We start from the raw sequence: 20,684 nt of genomic DNA on the forward strand, positions 1-20,684 counted from the left end.
TCACTGAGTCACCCCACATAATATTCACAGCTCTTCCTCTCTTCCTTCTTCATCCCTTCATCTCTCCCTCTGTTTTGATCATCGTTAGTCTGAATCCTTTTCTTTTTGTCCTCTTTTTATCTCTTATCTTTTCTCCTCACTTGACTTATCTGTTTTCCACACAGTCCTCTGTCTCTCCTCTCTTCTTCTTTTCTTTTCATCCTTACCTTCTTTTTCATTCTTCTTTGTTTGGCTCTGATGGTTTCCTTCCTTCAGTATTTCCCTTTTTGATCCTCCACTTCTTCTTTCCTTCTTTGTCTCTCCTTATCTTTTCATATTATTTTCTTCTTCCCTCAGCTCTTCCTCCTTTCTTCCATCGTTCTTTCTATCTATCTTTATTTACCTTCCTTTTTACCTTTCTGTCATTCTGTCCTTTTCTCTTTCCTTTTTTATTTTCCACCTTTTCTTCCTTTGTTTCCCATTTTTCTTTGTCTTCTTCCAGCTCTCCCTCCTTCCTTTCTTGTTTCCATGGAATATTTTTTCCTTAATTTCTAATTTCTCAGTTTTAATTTTTAGAAATGTTTTCAATGAAAGAGATTGAAAATTAAAGACAATATCTTTTTTTATCTCCCCATGTCTCTGACCCAGGCGACCTCTCATAGCTCGGCCATGTTGACCAGTGAGGGGGCGCACACCATGGAGCAGGACGACACACATCACGGAGCCAAGATGGCTTCCACTGCCACCAACAGCACCGACTCAGACAGAGCAGAGACAACGGCAGACACGGACGTGGACATGGAGACAGAGACGGAGATGGAGGAGGCAGACATGAGCCAGTGGACGGAGGCAGAGTTCGAGGAGAAGTGCACGTACATCGTCAAAGACACGGCGTGGGAGGCGGGGCCAGACAGTGACGCTGTGACGACAACCAGAGCTGAGGCGTCGCTGCCTCGGAACCTGGCGTTCAAACACCCAGCTGACAGCAAGGAGGTCAGACTCACAAACACACACACACACACACACACACACACACACACACACACACTTTGGCAGACATACAAACTTTCTCTCCAGTCACACACACTCAGGCGGAGAAAGCCATCTGCACACGCTCGTGAGTCAGATGTCGGTCATGTAATGAAGAGGGGGTCGTCTCGCCATAAAACTTTACGTACACATTACAGAGAGGAATCTGTGTGTGAGTGGGTGTGTGAAAGGCCTGAAGCTAGAGTTTACACACTCTCTCTCACACACACACACACACACACACACACTGTAACTGTAGCTGTGTGTACACTGCGACCTCATCGGCTCGTATCCATGCATGAAAACTCATTTATCATCTGAGGGAATGATGACAGCTTTATCCCAAGTCTGTGTGTGTGTGTGTGTGTGTGTGTGTGTTTCAGATCTCATTGATTTCATTTAACTCAAGTCATTAAATGAGCTGCAGTACTCGTAGCTGCTGGCAGGGAGCGCAGTTCAACATGTTAACGCGGCACATGAGACGGCTTCTGTCTGCTGATGTTTCAGCTGCTCAGTCAAATTTAATGAGGATATAAAGTCAAGTTTGACCCGTCAGACGCTTCACAGCTCAAATCTGCCGAGGCCTTTAAGGTAAATGAAGCTTTAGGGTGTTTTAAAACTCCTGAGAGTTTGTGTTTCTCAACACAGTTTGGAGCTAAATATCCAGAAACATGAGCTGGTAAAAATCAGTAACTGTAGTTGGGTATTTTGGTCAGATTTTGTTGCCAGGCAGAGGAAAAAACTGGATCAGCACGACACATTTGCTCTGTAAATCTCTCTCAACTAATCACACAGCAGCCTTGTGACTTTCTGACAAACCTGAATGGATAACGTTTTGGTCACTGATTGAACTGGAGGCTAAAAAGTCAAAGGTTGAAACTGAGGTTGGATAACAGTGAGGTGTTGCACAGAACCAAAATGACTCTCTGCTAATGTGAAACAGCGAAAAACAGAGAATGATTATCTGCTGAAAGCTGAAACATCAGATGTAAATTTGCATTTTATTATGAAATAAGAAATCACAGAACCTTTCTACAATGCTGCAAACACAACCCTGAAAACAAATAAAAGAGAGCACAAAACAACCTTTAAAATGTTAATTCTTTGTCCTGTAACAGATTTCACAGTCATCACAGATCAGTCACGAGGCTTCCTGCTAGAAAAGTAAAACTCAGTGAATCTCCTGCTGCAGCCGATCATCTCTGCCGTGCTGTTCAAGGCAGTTTGAGAAAAAGTGCATGACGGCAGGTCAAAGGGTCGGGACTTTGGCAACTCTGACACTTTGTGAGTTCCTGAGCAGCGTGATCACATAGATTTTCTCATCAGGGGCCTTATCAATGGGAAACTGAGGCAAAAACCAGAGAGAGAAGCTGATTGGCTATCAGCAAATACTTATCTGGTCTGGAAGAAGGGAAAGGCTGAGGACAGGAGCTCTGATCAAAGAAGATTGAGTTTTGGTTCAAGGAAAGAGAGGGAGCATTGTAAACGTCTGTTAATAAGTCAGAACACACTGTCTGGTCCCGCCGAGGGAAAAAAGGGGGAAGAGGGGATTTCCCGTGTCACCAGGGGTTTGGGAAAGTCGTGTGTTTGTGTGGGTTCTGCATGAAGAAAATAAGTGTGTGTGTCTCTCTGCCATCCACGGCTGGAGCCTGACGTCTAGTCGCCACATAATCCCTCGCTTTTCTCCTCTTCCTCCTCCTCCCTCTTGTTCTGCTCTTTGATTGAATCAGGCGAGAAACAAAAAATAAAAAGCAACAAAAGATTTATTTTTTCTTTTGAGTATCTGGATGTTTCCACACGAAGCGTCTGAAGTGGCAGCAGTTTTGGTTTGATGTGGCGATGAGTGGAGGTGTGACGAAAGAAAGAGAATTGAAAGAAGAGATTTTACAGTTTTTCTCCGACCACACACACACACACACACACACACATACACACACTCCAAATGAAGTGAAGCGCGAAGTTGGTTCATTAATCATCGGCGGCGTTGACAGCTGGCTGATAGTGTGTGAGTCTGTATTTGTACAAACAATATGAGTTAATTAGACTTAATGACACATATCACTGATGGATGTGCACAACAGCATGAAAATGCACACACACACACACTCCATATCACACAGCAAGCCACGTGGTCAAAAACAAAAGAGCTACACAGGGTTACACGCAAAATTTTTAACAAGTTATAATCTTGAGTTTTGAGATATCTAAAGCAAGTTACTTTGTAAAATTTTGTCTAAAGGTGGATTTATAGTTGTGAGTCACATGTGGCCTTTGTCTTTATAAGCATTTATACTGTGGTGGTGTGTCTGTGTCTCTCTGCAGTTACACCCTCAAAATGCTAGGTGGCAGTAGAGTTTATGTGAAGTGCTGTAAAGTTGGATTGTTTTAAAACACGTTAAACACACATTAAACATGGCTTAATAGAGACAATTTCACTCACAAGGTTCACAGACAGAACAACTGTCTTATACTTAACACGTTTTCCCCATAAATGCAACATGCTAACATTATTAGCATAAGTCTATGGCATTTTACATTGCATAAATTAGCCTAGAGGCTAGTGAAGATTTTCCCTACTCATATGAAGCCAGGAAACATCACACATTGGTCTGAAAATGCTATTTTGGGCGGAGGCTTTATTGTCTTAGCAATTCATTGTTATAACAATAAACAGGTCGTCATCACCGCAACCAGTAGTCACACATATGGGGAGGTGCACATCAGGCGTGGCGTATGCGTCTATGCAGAGCCTACGCCATTGGTACGGCGTCAGTCCATTGTAGAAGTATTAATACCACTCAAGACACTGCAAGTTTTGTGTTAAAGATCACACACACTCACGATCCACATCAAAGACCTCTTCAATCTTTTGTGTAACCCCTGTGTGTGTGTCTGTGTGTGTGTGTGTGTGTGTCTTGGTGCAGGTGGTCGGCGTGTGCAGCAGGGAGTACATCCCCAAAGGAACTCGCTTTGGTCCCCTGGTGGGCGAGATCTACACGGCTGACAGCGTTCGCAAAGACGCCAACCGCAAGTACTTCTGGAGGGTGAGCACACACACACTCATGCAAGGGAAAACACACACACACAGACACACACACACTTCCTCAGAAGCCGGAGGGACCCCTTCCTGTGACGTCACGCACGTCTAAAGTCAGTCAGTGGAACAGGAAACTGGGCTCGCTGTTTTTGATGAGACAGTGAGACGGGGATGTGATGTCACCTTCACACAAATAACATGTCACACCGCAGTTCCTGTAAGTCCGCACGCGCACACACACACACACAGCGTTTGACAGAATACACTCCATCACTACCGGTAACTGACTGAGTGAGAGCACACACGCTCACAAACCACCTACCTGACCACCGCCCACACACTGGGTGTGTGTGTGTGTGCATGAAGAGAAAGAGTCAGTGTGCTGCAAACCACAAGCAGACATTAAATCAGAAAGGTGTTCCATTCATGCTCATATCTCACTTTCTCACACACACACACACACACACACACACACACACACACACACACACACTGAGCTGAGAGATACGAGAGAGTGAAAGAGAGAAAGAGAGGCAGAAAATGAGTCGGCAGTCCGTCCTTTCCCTTTTCAATATAAAAGAGGATCTCCTCCTCTGCGGCACTCTGTCTGTTTCTGTCCGTCTGAGGGGAATGAAAGGATGGAGGGACGGAGAGAGGGACAAGAGAAGAAGAAAGGTGGTTGGATGTAGTCAGATTTATTTTTAAAACCGGCTGGATTTAAAACTTAGTTTGTTATTTATCACTTTTTATTTGGTAAGTCACTTAAACTGACTTTTTTGCCATTTACTAAATATATTTAGTCAAACCCTTTATTTTAGTTCATTAGTAACTAATTAATTTGCATTTTTAGTCAGTTATTTTATTATTTATTACATTTATTTACACATTTATTTCGTGGGTTTTGCTACTCATTTACTTTTCCCAGGCTATGTACTAATTAACTGACAGAATTAGTAGAATTTTACTGATTTTTTTCAGTTAGTTACCCTCAGTTTTTAGTTACTGTCATTAGCTTGTAATTCACTTCGTCTGTATGTCAGTTTGTCAGTGAAGTCATTCAGGGGAAGTGAATGAAGGGAGAGAAAAAAAAAGATGAATTTACATAATACTTATTTTTAAACAAGGCTGTTACTGCTGTTATTACAACTGAACGAAGTCATTTAGTTTTGTTAGAACTTCTGTGTCGTCTGTTTTTTTATTCAAAGAAGAGAAAAAGTAAAGAATTGAAAACTGAAAATAAAAAGATATTTTTTACTTGACTTCTTTAATTGACTACAATCAATTCTGACATTTAAAGAACATGAGTAATAATTTTTCTAAACTCTTTTTCGCTCCAGATCTACGAGGGCCAAGAGTTCCACCACTTCGTCGACGGCCTGGATGAGACTCGCTCTAACTGGATGCGCTACGTGAACCCGGCGCACTCGGCGGCGGAGCAGAACTTGGCAGCATGTCAGAACGGCATGGAGATCTACTTCTACACGGTGAAGCCCGTCCCGGCCGGCGCTGAGCTGCTCGTCTGGTACTGCCACGACTTCGCCCGTCGTCTCCACTACCCGCCGTCCGGAGAGCTGATGATGCAGAAACTCAGTAAGTGTTTCAGCTAATAAATGAGTGAGATTTTGACTGTGACAGAACAGGTTATATTTATTAAACGTCTGATGCTCCGAGCTGCTGTCGTAAAAACCATACAATCAATAGACAATGTAGGTGTGTGTGTGTGTGTGTGTGTGTGTGTGTGTGTCTTGAGTGTGTCCTGTCGCCGCTCTTAAAGCCTCACAGTGTTTTTGAGTATAGCCGTGTCTCCTTCCTCTCTGAACCTTAGCCTGTTATTATCTCACACACACACACAAAAGTACAAGACCAACAACCTTTCATCTCTGTCAGTGCCATCGCTGTATTTGTGTGTGTGCCAGTGACAGTGTAATTACACACACAGGGGGATATGGCCCCTAATGCCACAGTCTTACACACTTAAAGACCCGCTCTTAACATGAAAGCTCGCACACACAACCTTGCTCAACCTCAATAAAAGCAGCAGAGACTGTTTGCATGACTGCATTTGTCTTTGGTGACCTTTTTATGAGAGAAAAGTTAGCGTCAGAGTTCTCCGTGCTCACACACAAATGTTTTACTGTTCTTCTGATTCCCTTCTGATAACAGCATGAACCCCCAGCTGCTAACATCAGCCCCAAACCTCCATCTAAACCTTTAAATCATAGATGAGTATTAGTTTAGCACAAAGCAGAGAGACACAAATTTGGGCATGCAGCTCTGAAATGAACCTTTTCTTGACACAGCAGATGGGCTGCACTGCTCCCCTTTAGTGGAGCTGATCAAAGAGAGAGTGAGCTGAGAGGAAACAAAGACAGAGAGAGGGAGCTCAGGGCTTTCCAGGTGTGACTGCAGGTTAATGGCAGTGTTAAGGTGATAGAGGGACCAGCAGACCCAGCCTGGGCGACTCCTCTGCCCAGGGAAAAATGCGCATGACCTGGGGGAGAGGCAGGAGGCACCTCAGCCCCCCCTCCCAGTCACCTCCCCTCTCCAAAGCCTGTGTGTGTGTATACAGCATATGTGTTGTCTTTCATTAGCTGCGTCTGTCATTTGGCCCCACAGGCTTCTGTTGACCTGCCAGTGACTCAAACACTGATGTTTACCTGCAGCAGAAACACTTACCTGAACTTGGCTGCAGTTCTGTCCATGGTCTGTTGAGCTTTAAGTTTCGAGCCATTTTTTTTTTTGTCCGGTCTGATGAGTACGTGCCAAAAATGAGTCCTTTGACTGTTGGACTGGAGTTTTGGCTCTACATACAAAGTCAGAAATAATCTCATCGGCTGAGTAAAACCAAGAAAACCACAATCTTTCTGACTAAGAAACGTTAAACCGAAACTCAGCCACAAGGGCAAAAGGTAAGACAAGAGGAAGCGGATGAATTCAGCAGCTGTGCTGCAGACTGAAAATGCAGTCTCATTATTTAATGATTTCGGTGAGCCCATCTGACCTACGAAGGTCAAACCCTGACCCTTCGATTTGAATCTGCTGTTTTTAATGCCAACGTATTTTTGGTGGTTTTGCTTCAGAGAAGATTTGTCTCACTGTCATCTTCCGGTCTTTTTTTAAATCACACTCAGTGTCCCACAGGAGGGGGGGCGCCACAGTCTCTGCTCCAAACCAAGCAACATCCTGTATTTTATTCCCAAGTCGTGCAACAACATGTCAACTGCATCGTCCTTGTCTCTCTGGTTTTTGCTCTTTCAAACGCAGTCATAGCAAAACCAGACATCTGTGAGTAAAATGACTGAGGGTGCACTGCCGTCTCACTCCCTCACTTTCTCCTCTCTCCTTCTCTCACTCTTTTTGTCGTCGTTGTGTAGCATTCTCTGAGTGTTAGCACTTTAAAGCACCTGTCAGCCATGTGTGTGTGTGTTGTGTTCAAAGACGCTGCTGCTCCACCGATAAAAACACTCTCTCTTCTCTCACACGCAGTCATAAGCGCGACATGCCAACGCATTCACACCCACTCTTTTCATCTCAAACACATGCTAGCTTGCACATACTGTGCATGTGTGTGTGAGTGTGTGTGTGTGTGTGTGTGTCGGCCATTTGCTTGATATATTTGCCACTTGAAAAGACCAGAGAGAAGGTGGAGGGGGGGAGCGCTGGAGGTGGAGTCGCACCTCCCACCCCCTCTGTTGACTACTTGAACTTCCTGGCAGAAGGGCCGTGTTGACAGATTGATATCTCCAAGATGGCCGCCCTGTTTGTTTTCTAGAAGAAGGAAGGAGGGAGGAGGAGGAGGAGGAAGGCTAACTGATAACCTCAATGTTTACACACTGCCGCTATACTCGTGATGCAGGGGTCACTGCCTGTGTGTGTGTGTGTGTGTGTGTGTGTGTGTGAGAGAGAGGGTGAATCAGGGGGAGTCAAACAAATTTCACCAGTGCTGGCACTCAGGATTAACTCTGACAACCTCCATCTCTCTCTCACACACATACACATTTACACGTGCTCACACACTTACACACACACTCCCCTCTGGGTGACCTCCTGGTAAAAAGTTGACTGGGCAGTAAACGAGCTTATAGATAATAGACGGCGGTGTTTTAAGGGCCCGTCTGAAGCCATTTAACAGCCGAGATGTGCTGCTCGCTGACTACCCGGGGCTTTTAGAGAGTGTGTGTATGAGCTCTCCTCCTAATCCACTCTTTCATCATGCAGAGGAGACAGTAGGTGTGAGTGACTGAGAAGGAAGCTCGCTAATCTGACCTTTGACCCGGAAACAGAGTCCGTAAAGTCAGGAGAGTTTGATCAAAAATGTGTGTGTGTTCCCCAAAAGTGGAAAAGTCAACAAATCAGACAGAGGCCTTTGTCTGCAGGCGCCTCTGTGTGTGTGGACCTTGTCACATGGTGTGTGTGTGTGTGTGTGTGTGTGTGGAGGGCAGGTGGAGGCTTTTTCGGAGGATATCTTTAGCAGGAAACCTTCCATCAGCCCTGTCTGTCTGCCACCATTTTGATTTTATCTTGATTTTATAGGCACACACACACACACACACACACACAGACACAGATATAAACACACACAATGCCCAAAGGCAGCTGTCACGCCTCACTTCCTGTCTTTTGCTCCCGCCCTCGCCCCTCGCGCTCGTTCGTCAAATCTGTCACCTTAATTGGCCCAGAGTTGAGTTACTTATGGTGTTCCTAAACCCTGCAACACACACACACACACACACACACACACACACCATAGTCTACCACTTTAACATGCAGAGGTTAATCTCTGCCGACAGGCTCAGTTTTAAAGTAATCAGAGAATATGTTATGTTGATAAAAGTCATGATTTCCACTTTAAATGACAAAACTTGGGATCATTCATCAAAGGGCCTCGAGGGGAGGAATCACCAGGACTTTATCTTGATCTGCTGAACTCCCTCTGACCTCTCCTTTCTCTCTGTGTCTCTTCAGAGCAGTCTCTCTTGGAGGTGAAACAGCAGCAGGTGAGCAGTGAGGAGCGTTTGGTTGAAGCCTCCAGCCTGTCCCCCATCGCAGTGACCCCCACGCCGCCCAAGAGGGAACACAGCGTCCTCTCCATCCTGCGTGGCACCAACAGCACCTCCTCCTCCTCGACGAAGAGGGAGCCCAGCCGGCCGCTTCCCACCCGCCCGCGCTGTGCCGACAGCCCCGAGCGCCCTCTGTACCCTCGCGCCCTCTACCCGACGCTCAGACCCCACCCTCACATCCCTGAAGACTTCCTTGGCCACAAACCCGGCCAGCTTGTTTACCCCACAACTCGTTCCCCTGGCAACCAGTCTTCAGCCACACCCAGCCCGTCAGCGAGGAGCAGCCCTGACAGCAGCCCTCAGGGGAGCCCACTGGGTCCAGCGTCTTTCTACCCCACTGGACTGGGTTCTTACCCCGGTTACTCCCCGCCATCTACTCCCATCTCCTCATCTTTCTACCCTCCAGGAGCTCCTTACTCACGCTACCTCCTTCCCCATCCCTACCCTCTGCCTAGCGGTGGTGTCCCAACTGTAGGAGGAATCTTTCCCAGGATGTACCCCGTCTACAGCAGCTTGCTCCCCCCTCACGTGCCCCTCCTGCCCTCCGACACAGCAGGGAGGCGCTTCCTGATGCCGGACCACATCCAACCCTCCTCCGTCTCTGCCCACAGAGACTTCCTCCTCCCCAGGCCCACCAGTGCCTTCTCAGCTGCCACGTCTCTGAAGGACAAAGCAGGGCCTCACCACCCTTACCCCGCGCACCCTCACCCACACAGACCCACCCATGCCCCCTCCAGCGGCTCCCCAACAGCAGGCACAGCACCTCCCAACGAGAGGGTGCCCACCAAGCCTACCTCAGCCCTGCTGGGCAATGCCAGCGAGCATTGCACAGATGAGGAGGCAATCAACCTGACCAAGGCGAAGCGTGGCCCGGGCTCAGCGGGCTACAAGGCGCTGCCGTACCCGCTGAAGAAGCAGAACGGCAAAATCAAGTATGAGTGCAACGTGTGCAGCAAGACCTTCGGACAGCTGTCGAACCTGAAGGTGAGGATCGAGACAAGTTGTTTCCGTGTTTGTCTTTCAACATCTTGTCTGATTTACTGACTCATTATCATTCCACTCCTTTGTATTGTGAAGACTACAGTTCATTATAATTAGGCCACAGAGCAGGTTTACTGCACCTGAAAGAGCAGGGCGTGTTAAAAACCATTTACAGAAAACTCACCAAGCTCTCCGTGTGTTTTAACATAATCAAGTTTATATTTCTTTACCACTTAGAAACCTTTTAGTTTGTTGGTTTCTCTGATATTTAACTGTTTTTCTTCCTCCTCTCTGTAGGTTCATCTTCGTGTCCACAGTGGAGAGAGACCCTTTAAATGTCAGACCTGTAACAAAGGTTTCACTCAGCTGGCTCACCTGCAGAAACACTTCCTGGTCCACACTGGGGAGAAGCCACATGAGTGCCAGGTAAGAAACAATGCCAAGGACGCTTTCTGACGCTTTCCCACGAAAGATGAGTTGATAACGAGATACGAAGGTTAATTTGTGGGTTGCCACAAGCAGCTGACATCATCTCTTTGTCTCCTCCAGGTTTGTCACAAGCGCTTCAGCAGCACCAGCAACCTGAAAACTCACCTGCGCCTCCACTCAGGGGAAAAGCCCTACCACTGCAAACTCTGCCCAGCAAAGTTCACCCAGTTTGTCCACCTCAAGCTGCACAAGCGGCTGCACTCCCGCGAGCGTCCGCACAAATGCCCCCACTGCCACCGCCACTACATCCACCTGTGCAGCCTGCGGCTTCATCTCAAGGGCTACTGCCCTGCTGTCTCCACTCACTCTTCCTTGGAAGATGTGCACCGCGCCAACGAAGAGATCGAGCGCTTTGACGTCAGCGAGCACGCCGAGCGGCTGGAGCAGCTGCAGGGAGGGGTGGAGGTGGAGGCTATGCTGGAGAAGCAGGTCTTGGGGATGCTGTGGAGGGAGAACGACCTGAAGTCCCCCCATTACCATCCCCACCATAAGGGCGGCGCCACCGACCTTATCTCTGCAGGTTACGGCACATACGAGTCCCCGAACGAGACGTCAGTCATCAAGATGCGGCACAGCAGCCCCATCCCGCCACTTCCTGCCAACGTCACCGTCAAGCAGGAGTCAGAGGATCACGCGTGACTGACCTTTAAACCCAAAGGACTTGGAGTCAGGACTGAACGACTCAGCAGACAGCTGTAAATAAATAATTCTCTACCTGGTTGTCGTCAGGAGTGACATCATGATTACTCCAGGTTTATCAGGGACTTGCGAACTCAGGGCTCAAGAGACACTGTCCCATGACTACTTAGCAGTTTCAGCGTTTATTATACTTAGAGACAATCATGTACCCAGGATTTACCTTTAATGTAATTAATATAATGCTATTATCATTATTGTTGTTGTATTATTTGGTCTCGATTTTCAAATGTCTTTGTTTTGTTTTTTTTTTTGATCAATTAGTTGTTATATAACCTCCTTAATTTATTATACTTTTTATTTGTTGTCTTTAAAAGCAATAAGTGGAAGGGATGGTTACACTGACGGGATGAAATCAATGTTAAAGACTTATTTTGTTTTCTCTGTGGCCATTTCTCTGTAGATAGTCACTAGTCTATGCCTATATCCGTCCGTCTGTCCGTCCTCTGACCTCTGACCTATAGAACCAGGGGTTTCCACTCTTCAGGGTTTTATCTATTTAAATTTAGGAACCAACATAGCAGGTTAAAAAAGGGTTTGAATAACTTGCCAAAGTGCGGCACATAAATTTGTTAACTTAGTGAGAAGAGCTTTATTTCAACCCTGCTCGATAGCTTCCCAAAAGTATGTCTGTGTCCTTTTTCTGATGCCTACTTAATTTAATTTGAAACTAAAAAGGGCATTTTTTTGTATATTTTTCACAACGGTTACCTCAGTGTGCATGTGACGATACGACTGTGTGTGTGTTTGTGCGAGTGTGTGTGTGTGTGTTTAAAGGGACAGCTAAAGGTGGGAGCTTTCTATTTATTTTTGCTACTTGAAGAAGAAGAAGAAGAAACCAAACTGAACTGGAGTGCAGCTCTTCGTGTGGTCCAAAGGAGCGGCACCGCCCGCTAACATGTAGCACATAATGGACTCGGGAGGCCGGCCAGCTGCCCCCCCTCGTCCCTCCTTTTGTTTTATTTTTCTACAACACTGTCAGCACCCGACAGGGAAGTGAACCTCCTCGGACTGAGGAGGTTTCACACTTGACGCTAGAAACCAAAGTTCACTTGGCTTTAATTTCAAATGCACACCAAAAACCAGGAGAAAGGAAAATGAAAACAAGGGAAGAAGGACTCGAGGAATCAAATTGCTGAAGAAGGGAAGACGTACTGTGTGTATATGATGAAGTGTTCAATCTTTCGCTGTGGTCTCACGTTTTGTAGATGTTTTGTTGTTGTTGTTTGTTAATATTTCGGTTGAGAAGCAATGGCCCCTTCTTCAACCCCACCCGTCCGCCACCTTGTTGAACTGGCATACACCAAAGCACCTCGGCCTTCTTTTATGCACTGCCCCCCCCCCCCCCCCCCCTACTTTATAACTTCAGTGCCGATGCTTGCACCATTTACACTGTGTACAATATCACTGAAACTGGTCGGAACGGCATTAAGACTCAGCTTAATGTCACTAAAGCAACTGTGACTTTCTGCAGCAGTTGTACATCAACAATCTGAACTGTGCATCTGTCTCTCCTCTGTTTCATCATCTTTGTCTAATGTTCGACCAAAGCGTCTCTTTCTCTGATCAGAGCTTTAACTCCAGAGGAGAATCCCCCAAAGGACTGTCTCTGTTTACATTCTGGTTTACATACTTATTTATGTGCAAAATGTCAAAAAGTGTAAATTATGATATAAATGTTCACTGCTCTAATCTAAACCCTGCGGCTCTGTGTGCTTTATTCTCTTTACATGTGGTTTGGTAGAACAGTCATTGAAATGAATGTGTACAGACATTGTGGAAAAGCTGGAAAATAATGCTCGTCTTTAATGCAGTGAAATTATATAAGTGAAATTATACTCGCTCTACCACTACATAGTAATTGTAGATACTTTCCTATGTTAATATTTGACAGGCACAAATGCCATCTTAAATAGTATTTCTAGTTGTTACGGAGCACACCACTTGTTTCTCATTAAAAAGCTTGATCCGTTTTTCACTCATCTCACATCAGCAGCCGTTTCTGCAAAAAAAAACACTGGAGAATTTTGCTTCAACACAATTTAGTGAAACTGATCCTAAAATTGTTACAAATCTCAGAAACAACTAAAAGAAGCTAGTTTGTTACGGGGGCAGCTAACGGCTAATTCTGTAGCTGAAGACAACATATCCACCACAAATCATCAAAATATAGTATGATAATTTAAGTTAAGTTAAGATAAGATAAGATAAGATATACTTTATTGATCCCCAGGGGGGGAATTCAAGTATCACAGAAGCACAAGACAAAATCAAAGGGCATTAAACAGAATAAGATTAAAGAGAGAAAATGAAAAGTAAAAATTAAAGATAATAATAGATAAATTAAAAATAAAATAAAATTGCTACATCAAATGAATAAAGTGAATAAAAAATGGCAGACAAAATGTTGAATGAAATAAAGTGTCATTATTGGGCGGGTGCAAGATAAGTCCGTCCAGAGCTGGATGTAGCAACAAACAACAAACAAACATGGCAGCATACCGGTAAGGTAAGACAACACGTTTACATGTCGTTTTCTATATGTTCTCTGACATTTATCCTAACGATATGAGGCGGTCTTTGTGGAAAAAAAGCTTGTTTAGTGGACTAACTTTGCACTTGAAGGTTGCCCGTTCACTTACGTTTTAACAGGTCTGACGCTAGGGGCGCTGAGGCGGCAGTAGCTCAGTCCATAGGGACTTGGGTTGGGAACCAGAGGGTCGCCTGTTCGAGTCCCCGTCCGGACCAAAATATGGAGCGTGGACTGGTGGCTGGAGAGGTGCCAATTCACCTCCTGGGCACTGCCGAGGTGCCCTTGAGCAAGGCACCAAACCCCGCCTGACCAAAGGGCAGCCCCCTCACTCTGACATCTCTCCACTTTGTGCATGTATAGGTACTGTTTGTGCATGTGTGTGTCTTTCAGACCTGTGTGTAATTGACAAGCAAGAGTGAAAACATTGAATTTCCCCTCAGGGGGATTAATAAAGTAAATAAACTTAAACTTAAAACTACTATGCGCCCCGGCTGTATCTAGGCTAACATGCTAACTATTATCTTTATGTCACTAGTCACTTGAAACAAATTTAGGACGATAGGAGACAGGTTGAAATAAACCGAAATTTCCCTTTCAAAGCAGCTGCTGCCACTAATGTCTAGGGCCGTGATGACGGGCAGGTGCTTTGAGAACGTCACTGACGGAAGTGCAGCTTTTTTGGCGCCATGTAAATGACAGCAGACTCGAGCAAGACAACGAACATCACTGAAATTACCAAAGATTTCTATATCTTTTATATCTTCTATATCATCTGAAGTTTGGTGGAAATGTTATCACAGACCCAGTTTTTCTTCTGCCTGTCTTTACAAGTTGCAGCACTGTGTTATAGATCTGCAGACCAACGTTATCAGCTCCTCCATCTTGTAGCCTTTCTGCTTCCATGATGCCCGCCCCCTTCTATGTGATCATCCAGAGCCAGACAGCTACCAACGCCATGTTTGAAATGACTGGAGGCTGCCAGATAAGAGCAGCTTCAGGTGCCAGAGTGCATAAAAAAGCATAAAAATGGAGCTTGACTATCCTCTTGATCCTCCAACAGACGTCTAGGCTGAGCCCCAAATGTCTTCAAATCTAGAAAAGCCCCTGCATACATGTGCGGGGCCCCTGACTGGCCCCTGATCTCCTGTCAGTTTGCTAAAGTGGTGTAAGTCGAGTATCCATGAAGTAAGACATTTATTCTGCCATGGCCAAATGCCCTCTCTTGCAATGTTAATGAAAGTGGAAAATAATTTGTGCATTGGCCCAGTGATTTGGATCAGCTCTGAAATTTAACGTGTTGGTCCATGGCCCACTCTGCACCCCTTCACCATGTTTCATTTTACGTAATCCCACTGACAAACAAACAAACCGAGCCTGAAACATAACCTCCTCGGTGCAGGTCATTAAACCTTTTCAGCATTCTGGACCACTCCACTCCAAAATCTGGACCACAACAGATGTCTTGAGAGGGCAGGTGAAAAGAGACTTAGTAAAGACTGTATGAGATGGAATCTGGAAAAATGTCAGCTGAGAAAAAGAATAACATATATTTAAGATGTCACTGGAGTCTGTCAGAAATTATTTCTGAAGATACAGTGACTGCAGTGTGCACATCTGTAAAATGCTTCAGAAAATGGTTTAGCACGATAATGTCTGTAACCCACACAGGTGTTTTCACTTAATTGACCTGATCAGGCCTCTTCTTGAGACTGCAGGTGTGTGCAGACTGTGCTTGACTGGCATCTCCCTCACACTCTTGTTTCACCTGTGAAGCCTGAGCTGAGCCTAAAGAAAAGACACAAGAGAAAGAAACCGATAACACAAACTGCAGACAAACCAGCTCTGGGCCGAAACTCACCAGCACAGATTCAGAGTCCTGTTTTTAATGTCCAACACATTGATTCACATATTCCAACTTTTACCTCAGCTGTAAACCAGACCCTTTGGTGAAAAGTCGTGAATCTTTATGTCCATTTCCGTGCAGTGTCAAACTTTAAGACTGCAGCAGGAAATGGGAACACAGCTCCCCGTGCCCTATGGGCTGCAGTAACCGAGGTCTGTCTTTTATCCTGCGTGCAGGAGACAAACAGACCACATGAGTCATTTTAAAGCCGACAGTCATCAGTCCATATGATCTCAGGAAAATGTGGACTCATCAAAACAAAGTTTCACCTCTCCAATCATAAACATCGGGAAATTTAAAGATCAACTGTTTGAGAGTTAAAGTAAAACCTAATATGGACAGTTATAGCAGAGCTGCTAACATGACAAATGATAAAAAATAAACACAAAGAAGGCATTAGAAATCATGTGAAATTTCAAAATAAGAGCACATAAAATTGCGACGACACCCACTGTAACATGATCTCATCTGTACTCGACCCAAATGGATCAAATCCTGTTAGTAAAACAAGTCACTTTGCTTGTGGATGTGGTTGTGACGCTCAAAAAAATGCATCCACTGATTTACGCCTGGTTTACTTCCACAATAAGCATCCCACTGAATATTCACAGTAGTGTTTCTCCTGCTGGCCCCGCCCACGAGATACCTGTGACACATTGTGATGACATCATGGATTTTTAAATAACTTTTCTCGGCCTGAGGAAAATTTTATGAATTTAAAACCTTGTTGGGTCAAAAATTCAGAATATAAAAACATGTAATGACCTTGTTTGCAGTTGGAGGTGTCGTGTCAACAGTTTTACTGACGTCTTTTTAATAATAGTTGCAGGGGATTTTTTCGTTGTCACTTAGAAACACTGGAGGCAAGGCTGTGCACCGCTCCTGGGGGCCTGAGGTCGTTGATAGGTAATGTGGCCCTTGGGTTATAGTTTTATTTCAGGTTTATGATTTGCCAACTTCTTCTTCATCTTTGTCTGAGCTAACATGGCTTTAGGGTAGGCCAGGATGTCGGCAACATTAACCATCAAAAAATAATAATGAAAAATAATGAAAAAAATCTGTGTGGATCCACAAAACATATTTGAGCCTAATAATGAAGGTAAGTCTTAAAGGGATAGTGCACCCAAAAATGAAAATTCAGCCATTATCTACTCACCCATATGCCGATGGAGGCCCTGGTGAAGTTTTAGAGTCCTCACATCACTTGCAGAGATCGGGGGGGGGGGGGGGGGGGGGGGGCAGACTAACGTCCAAGAACACAAAATTGAATCCACAAAGTATCTCCATACTGCTCATCCGTAGTGATCCAAGTGTGCTTGTGCTGCAGCCCGACATAAAAAGTTGTTTGGAAAACGTCATATGAACTCTGTTTTTAGCCTCACTGTAGCCTGTAGCTCTGACTGCTTCTCTGTGCTCCACGCTCACGTGTGTGCGCTCAGGGTGATCGGTGATGCACGGTCTCTGAAGAGCAGCAGTCTCGTCAGTACTGATGTCCAGATTCTCAAGTGCAGACATCGCCAACTCCCAGTCTGAGCAGCAAAGACTTTCCTCATCCATTGGCATTGCTTTGCATTTGAAACAACTACACCACCAGGTTTCCAGTGCTCGACTCCGGTATTCTGCGGCTGGCTGAGGCTCATGAGCTGCGGCGGCTGCTTCGTCCAGTAGCCTGAGTTCCGTCCGTATACTCGGGCTCAAACAAATACGGCTCAACAAAGAAATGCTGTTCCTCCTCAGTTTCAAAGTCTTCAGACATGTTGGGCTGTCCTTTGCTAAAAGACCGTAGTGCAAATTATCTTTTAGCTCTGTGGTTACTGTTGTCTCCCCCTGCGGTGCACGTGTCACGTGATGTAAACACGGGTGAGCAAAGCTCATGCTTTTGCTGGTCTCGCGCAAGCATGCACACGTGAGTGCGGAGCACAGAGAAGCAGTCAGAGCTACAGGCTACAGTGAGGCTAAAAACAGAGTTCGAAACAACTTTTTATGTCGGGGCTGCAGCACACTTGGATCACTACAGGTGAGCAGTATGGAGATACTTTGTGGATTCAATTTTGTGTTCTTGGACGTTAGTCTGGGGCGCCGTCTGCCATTAGGTGTGCTAGCCGCTGCCCCCTTGGATCTCTGCAAGGGATGTGAGGACTCTAAAACTTCACCAGGGCCTCCATCGGCATATGGGTGAGTAGATAATGGCTGAATTTTCATTTTTGGGTGCACTATCCCTTTAATTAGCCTATACTGTACTAACAGTCAAATGAGCAGTCATTTATATGTTTTACCACATGGTGGCTACTGCCCACCTGATGACCCCCAGACGGCACTGTCACTCCCACTCATAGTCTCAAGGATGTGCATCAAGTGATGTGACATGTAATCCTAAACCAAAGAGCACAGGGCACTATTTATATTATATACATATATATATATATATATATATATATAATTGGGTACCTTAACTTTGCAGAGCAAACAAATCTGTCCACACACTATTAAATTTTATTCCAAGACAATTTTTTTGGATTTGGCATCCATAACTAACCAGCTAGGGAGACTCAAGACGAACCACTGCTGTCGAGGTTTGGCAAAATTTAGAGAAAAATGGTGCCAGGCAGTGGATGAGTAGATGTATTACTCATATTTTAGTTGTTGAAATGTTAACACTTTTTTTTTTTAATCTGGTATATAGGCTTCACATTTTTACAATCAGAGAATGTGAACATTTCTTCAGGTCTGCAACTGATACATTAAAATCAAAATGTTAAAAAAAATAAAAACATCGGGCATTTCCATATTTTTTTGTCAAAGCCACAAAGAGCCACATGTGGCTCCGGAGCCGCAGGTTGCTGAACATCAATGAGCTCAGCAACAACAGAGAACACACAATAACGATCACAGCAACAAGACACATACACAGATTTATGTGAACTGCATAAAATTCGTTCTGAAAAAAGTCTAAATCAAACACTGTAACGATAATGGACGGTGTTGCTTTTAGATGACTGTAATCACCACAGAATAAAACATTAAGAATAAAACACTGATACTCTCTTTGATTTTCATTGTCAAAGTAAAACCCACAGATTTCAGAGAAAGTGACATTTGGACAGTTTGAAACTGATTTCCTCCGACGTTAATCTGTTCATCAGCCAGCTGTAAAAACTGACATTTTGCAGAAAGGAAGTGATAAATCACATTCCACCTCCATGTTATTAAGGATTCCACGCAGAGTAAAAGTCATGATATGAGAGAGCAGTATCAGTCCACTACCTCATCAGCCAACTAAAAACACTCGGTGCGCCCCCATCCTTTGACTCAGCATCTTTCACTTTCGTGCACTGCGTCTCTCTTTCCTGTTTGTTCTATCTTATTATTACTATCAGGGAAACTTCTCAAGTCACCCATTGACAAAGCGAGTTCCACTACATCAGCATCATGACGCCGGGGTTTCACAGCACTTTTCTGACCGGGGGAGAACAACACCTACCACCACTGGAGGAGGGGGGATATCCCACGGGCCCAGCATGCACCGAAACGTCAGGCCTGCCTTCCACTCGAGGTAAGGTTTGTTTATCTGCTCTCCGATTTCCACAGAGGGCTTGATAAAGTTTCAAACTTTATCTCCTCTTACACAGTCCTCCCTTTCACACAAACAGCTTCTGTGAGATACCCTCAGTTTTAAAGAAAAGGGACGCCCACGACTTCAAGTCAAAGGAAATTCCAGTTGAGGGCCGGACTGGTCTCACTTAGCGCTTTTATTTATGTCTATATTGAGTCACTCAGTCACTGTGCAGTAATTTCAAATGTGTTTTAACAGAGGCTGCATTTATATGGACTCCTATTCCACTAATAAAAGGTAAATCATCAGAACACTGACTCGTTTACATCTTGATGATGAATTTCAGTTCATGAGAGATTTTGTCATATAAACACTTTTGCTGATGACTTCCTCCTCTTCATCCTCTCTGCTCATGTTGTCACATGTTAACTGATGAAAGATGTCAACCTCTTTCTCTTTTCTCTATCACCGTCTGGAATCAGAGTGCCCTCTCCCACTTCTCCCAGTGACGCATCTCGCAGACAAACACCATGTTGGATCTTGATTATTCTCAGATTATGACTACACCTCTACAGGACTTGCCAAATGTGGACATTGCATCATCTTTCTCTGTGTTGAAAAGCTGAATAAAGCTTAATGTTGGATCCATTCTCCCTCTCTGTGGAGCATGTTAACATCTTGGACATGCAACAACCAGCACTCCAGCAGTTTGATACTGTCCTGACCTTGAAATCATAGCCTAGTCACCAGAAGAAAATGTTGGCATTGTACATTTCTGAAAACCACTTCAGACATGTTTCATTCGTGCCTGACTCCTTTGTCATCTGGAGGTGGGGGAGATGGTGGATGTATGACACCTTGGCGAGATGCCTGCCAAGCTGCAGACCACTGTTCATAACCAACAAATAACATGCAAGTCAGTGCTGCATTTTTAGCAGCTTTTTAGGCACCAAACATGAGTCTGTTTTAGAGATCCGTCAGTTTGTTTCCAGTTGACAGTGTGCAGTGAAAAACAGTTGTGATATAAGCCCAAACATGATCTTTTCTGAACCATAAACATAACCTAAACACCTAAACATAACCACACGTTAACCACAGCCTTGTTGAAACGTAAAGAAATGTAAAGTTTTAATGTATCCACCACATACTAACTTCGAAATCGAACATATCTGCAGTTTGCAGAAACGCACAATGCCAACATTATTCTGGGGACTGGGTTGAATGTTCAGTGGAAGAAACGACAAATAATATATTTAATAGGTAACTTTGTGATCTAGAGCAGCAGACGTAGCTGACATGCTGAAACTTGTGTTCAGGTTAGACGCAAAGACCGCCTGGTTATGGTGAGGAAAAGATGTTTACCTGGTTTTAGTGGCACAATCCTGACAGGAGACACAGCAATGATACAGCGGGAAAAATCATGA

The 20,684-nt window shown here is 44.8% G+C and overlaps 1 protein-coding gene across 1 annotated transcript in view; it reads left to right on the forward strand.

The window, feature by feature from the left end:
- prdm1a (PR domain containing 1a, with ZNF domain) overlaps window positions 1-12,969 on the forward strand; it is a 15,885-nt gene extending 2,916 nt beyond the window's left edge. Inside the window, exons 2-7 of the mRNA XM_033639827.2 lie at window positions 628-972; window positions 3,933-4,052; window positions 5,383-5,635; window positions 9,011-10,089; window positions 10,384-10,512; window positions 10,636-12,969. Coding sequence (XP_033495718.1) covers window positions 628-972; window positions 3,933-4,052; window positions 5,383-5,635; window positions 9,011-10,089; window positions 10,384-10,512; window positions 10,636-11,214 — 2,505 coding nt within the window. The 3' untranslated portion in view covers window positions 11,215-12,969. The remainder of the gene's footprint in view (window positions 1-627; window positions 973-3,932; window positions 4,053-5,382; window positions 5,636-9,010; window positions 10,090-10,383; window positions 10,513-10,635) is intronic.
- The last annotated feature ends 7,715 nt before the right edge of the window (window positions 12,970-20,684 follow it).

This window comes from Epinephelus lanceolatus, chromosome 10 (assembly GCF_041903045.1).
Source record: "Epinephelus lanceolatus isolate andai-2023 chromosome 10, ASM4190304v1, whole genome shotgun sequence".
Classification (NCBI taxonomy): Eukaryota; Metazoa; Chordata; class Actinopteri; order Perciformes; family Serranidae; genus Epinephelus; species Epinephelus lanceolatus.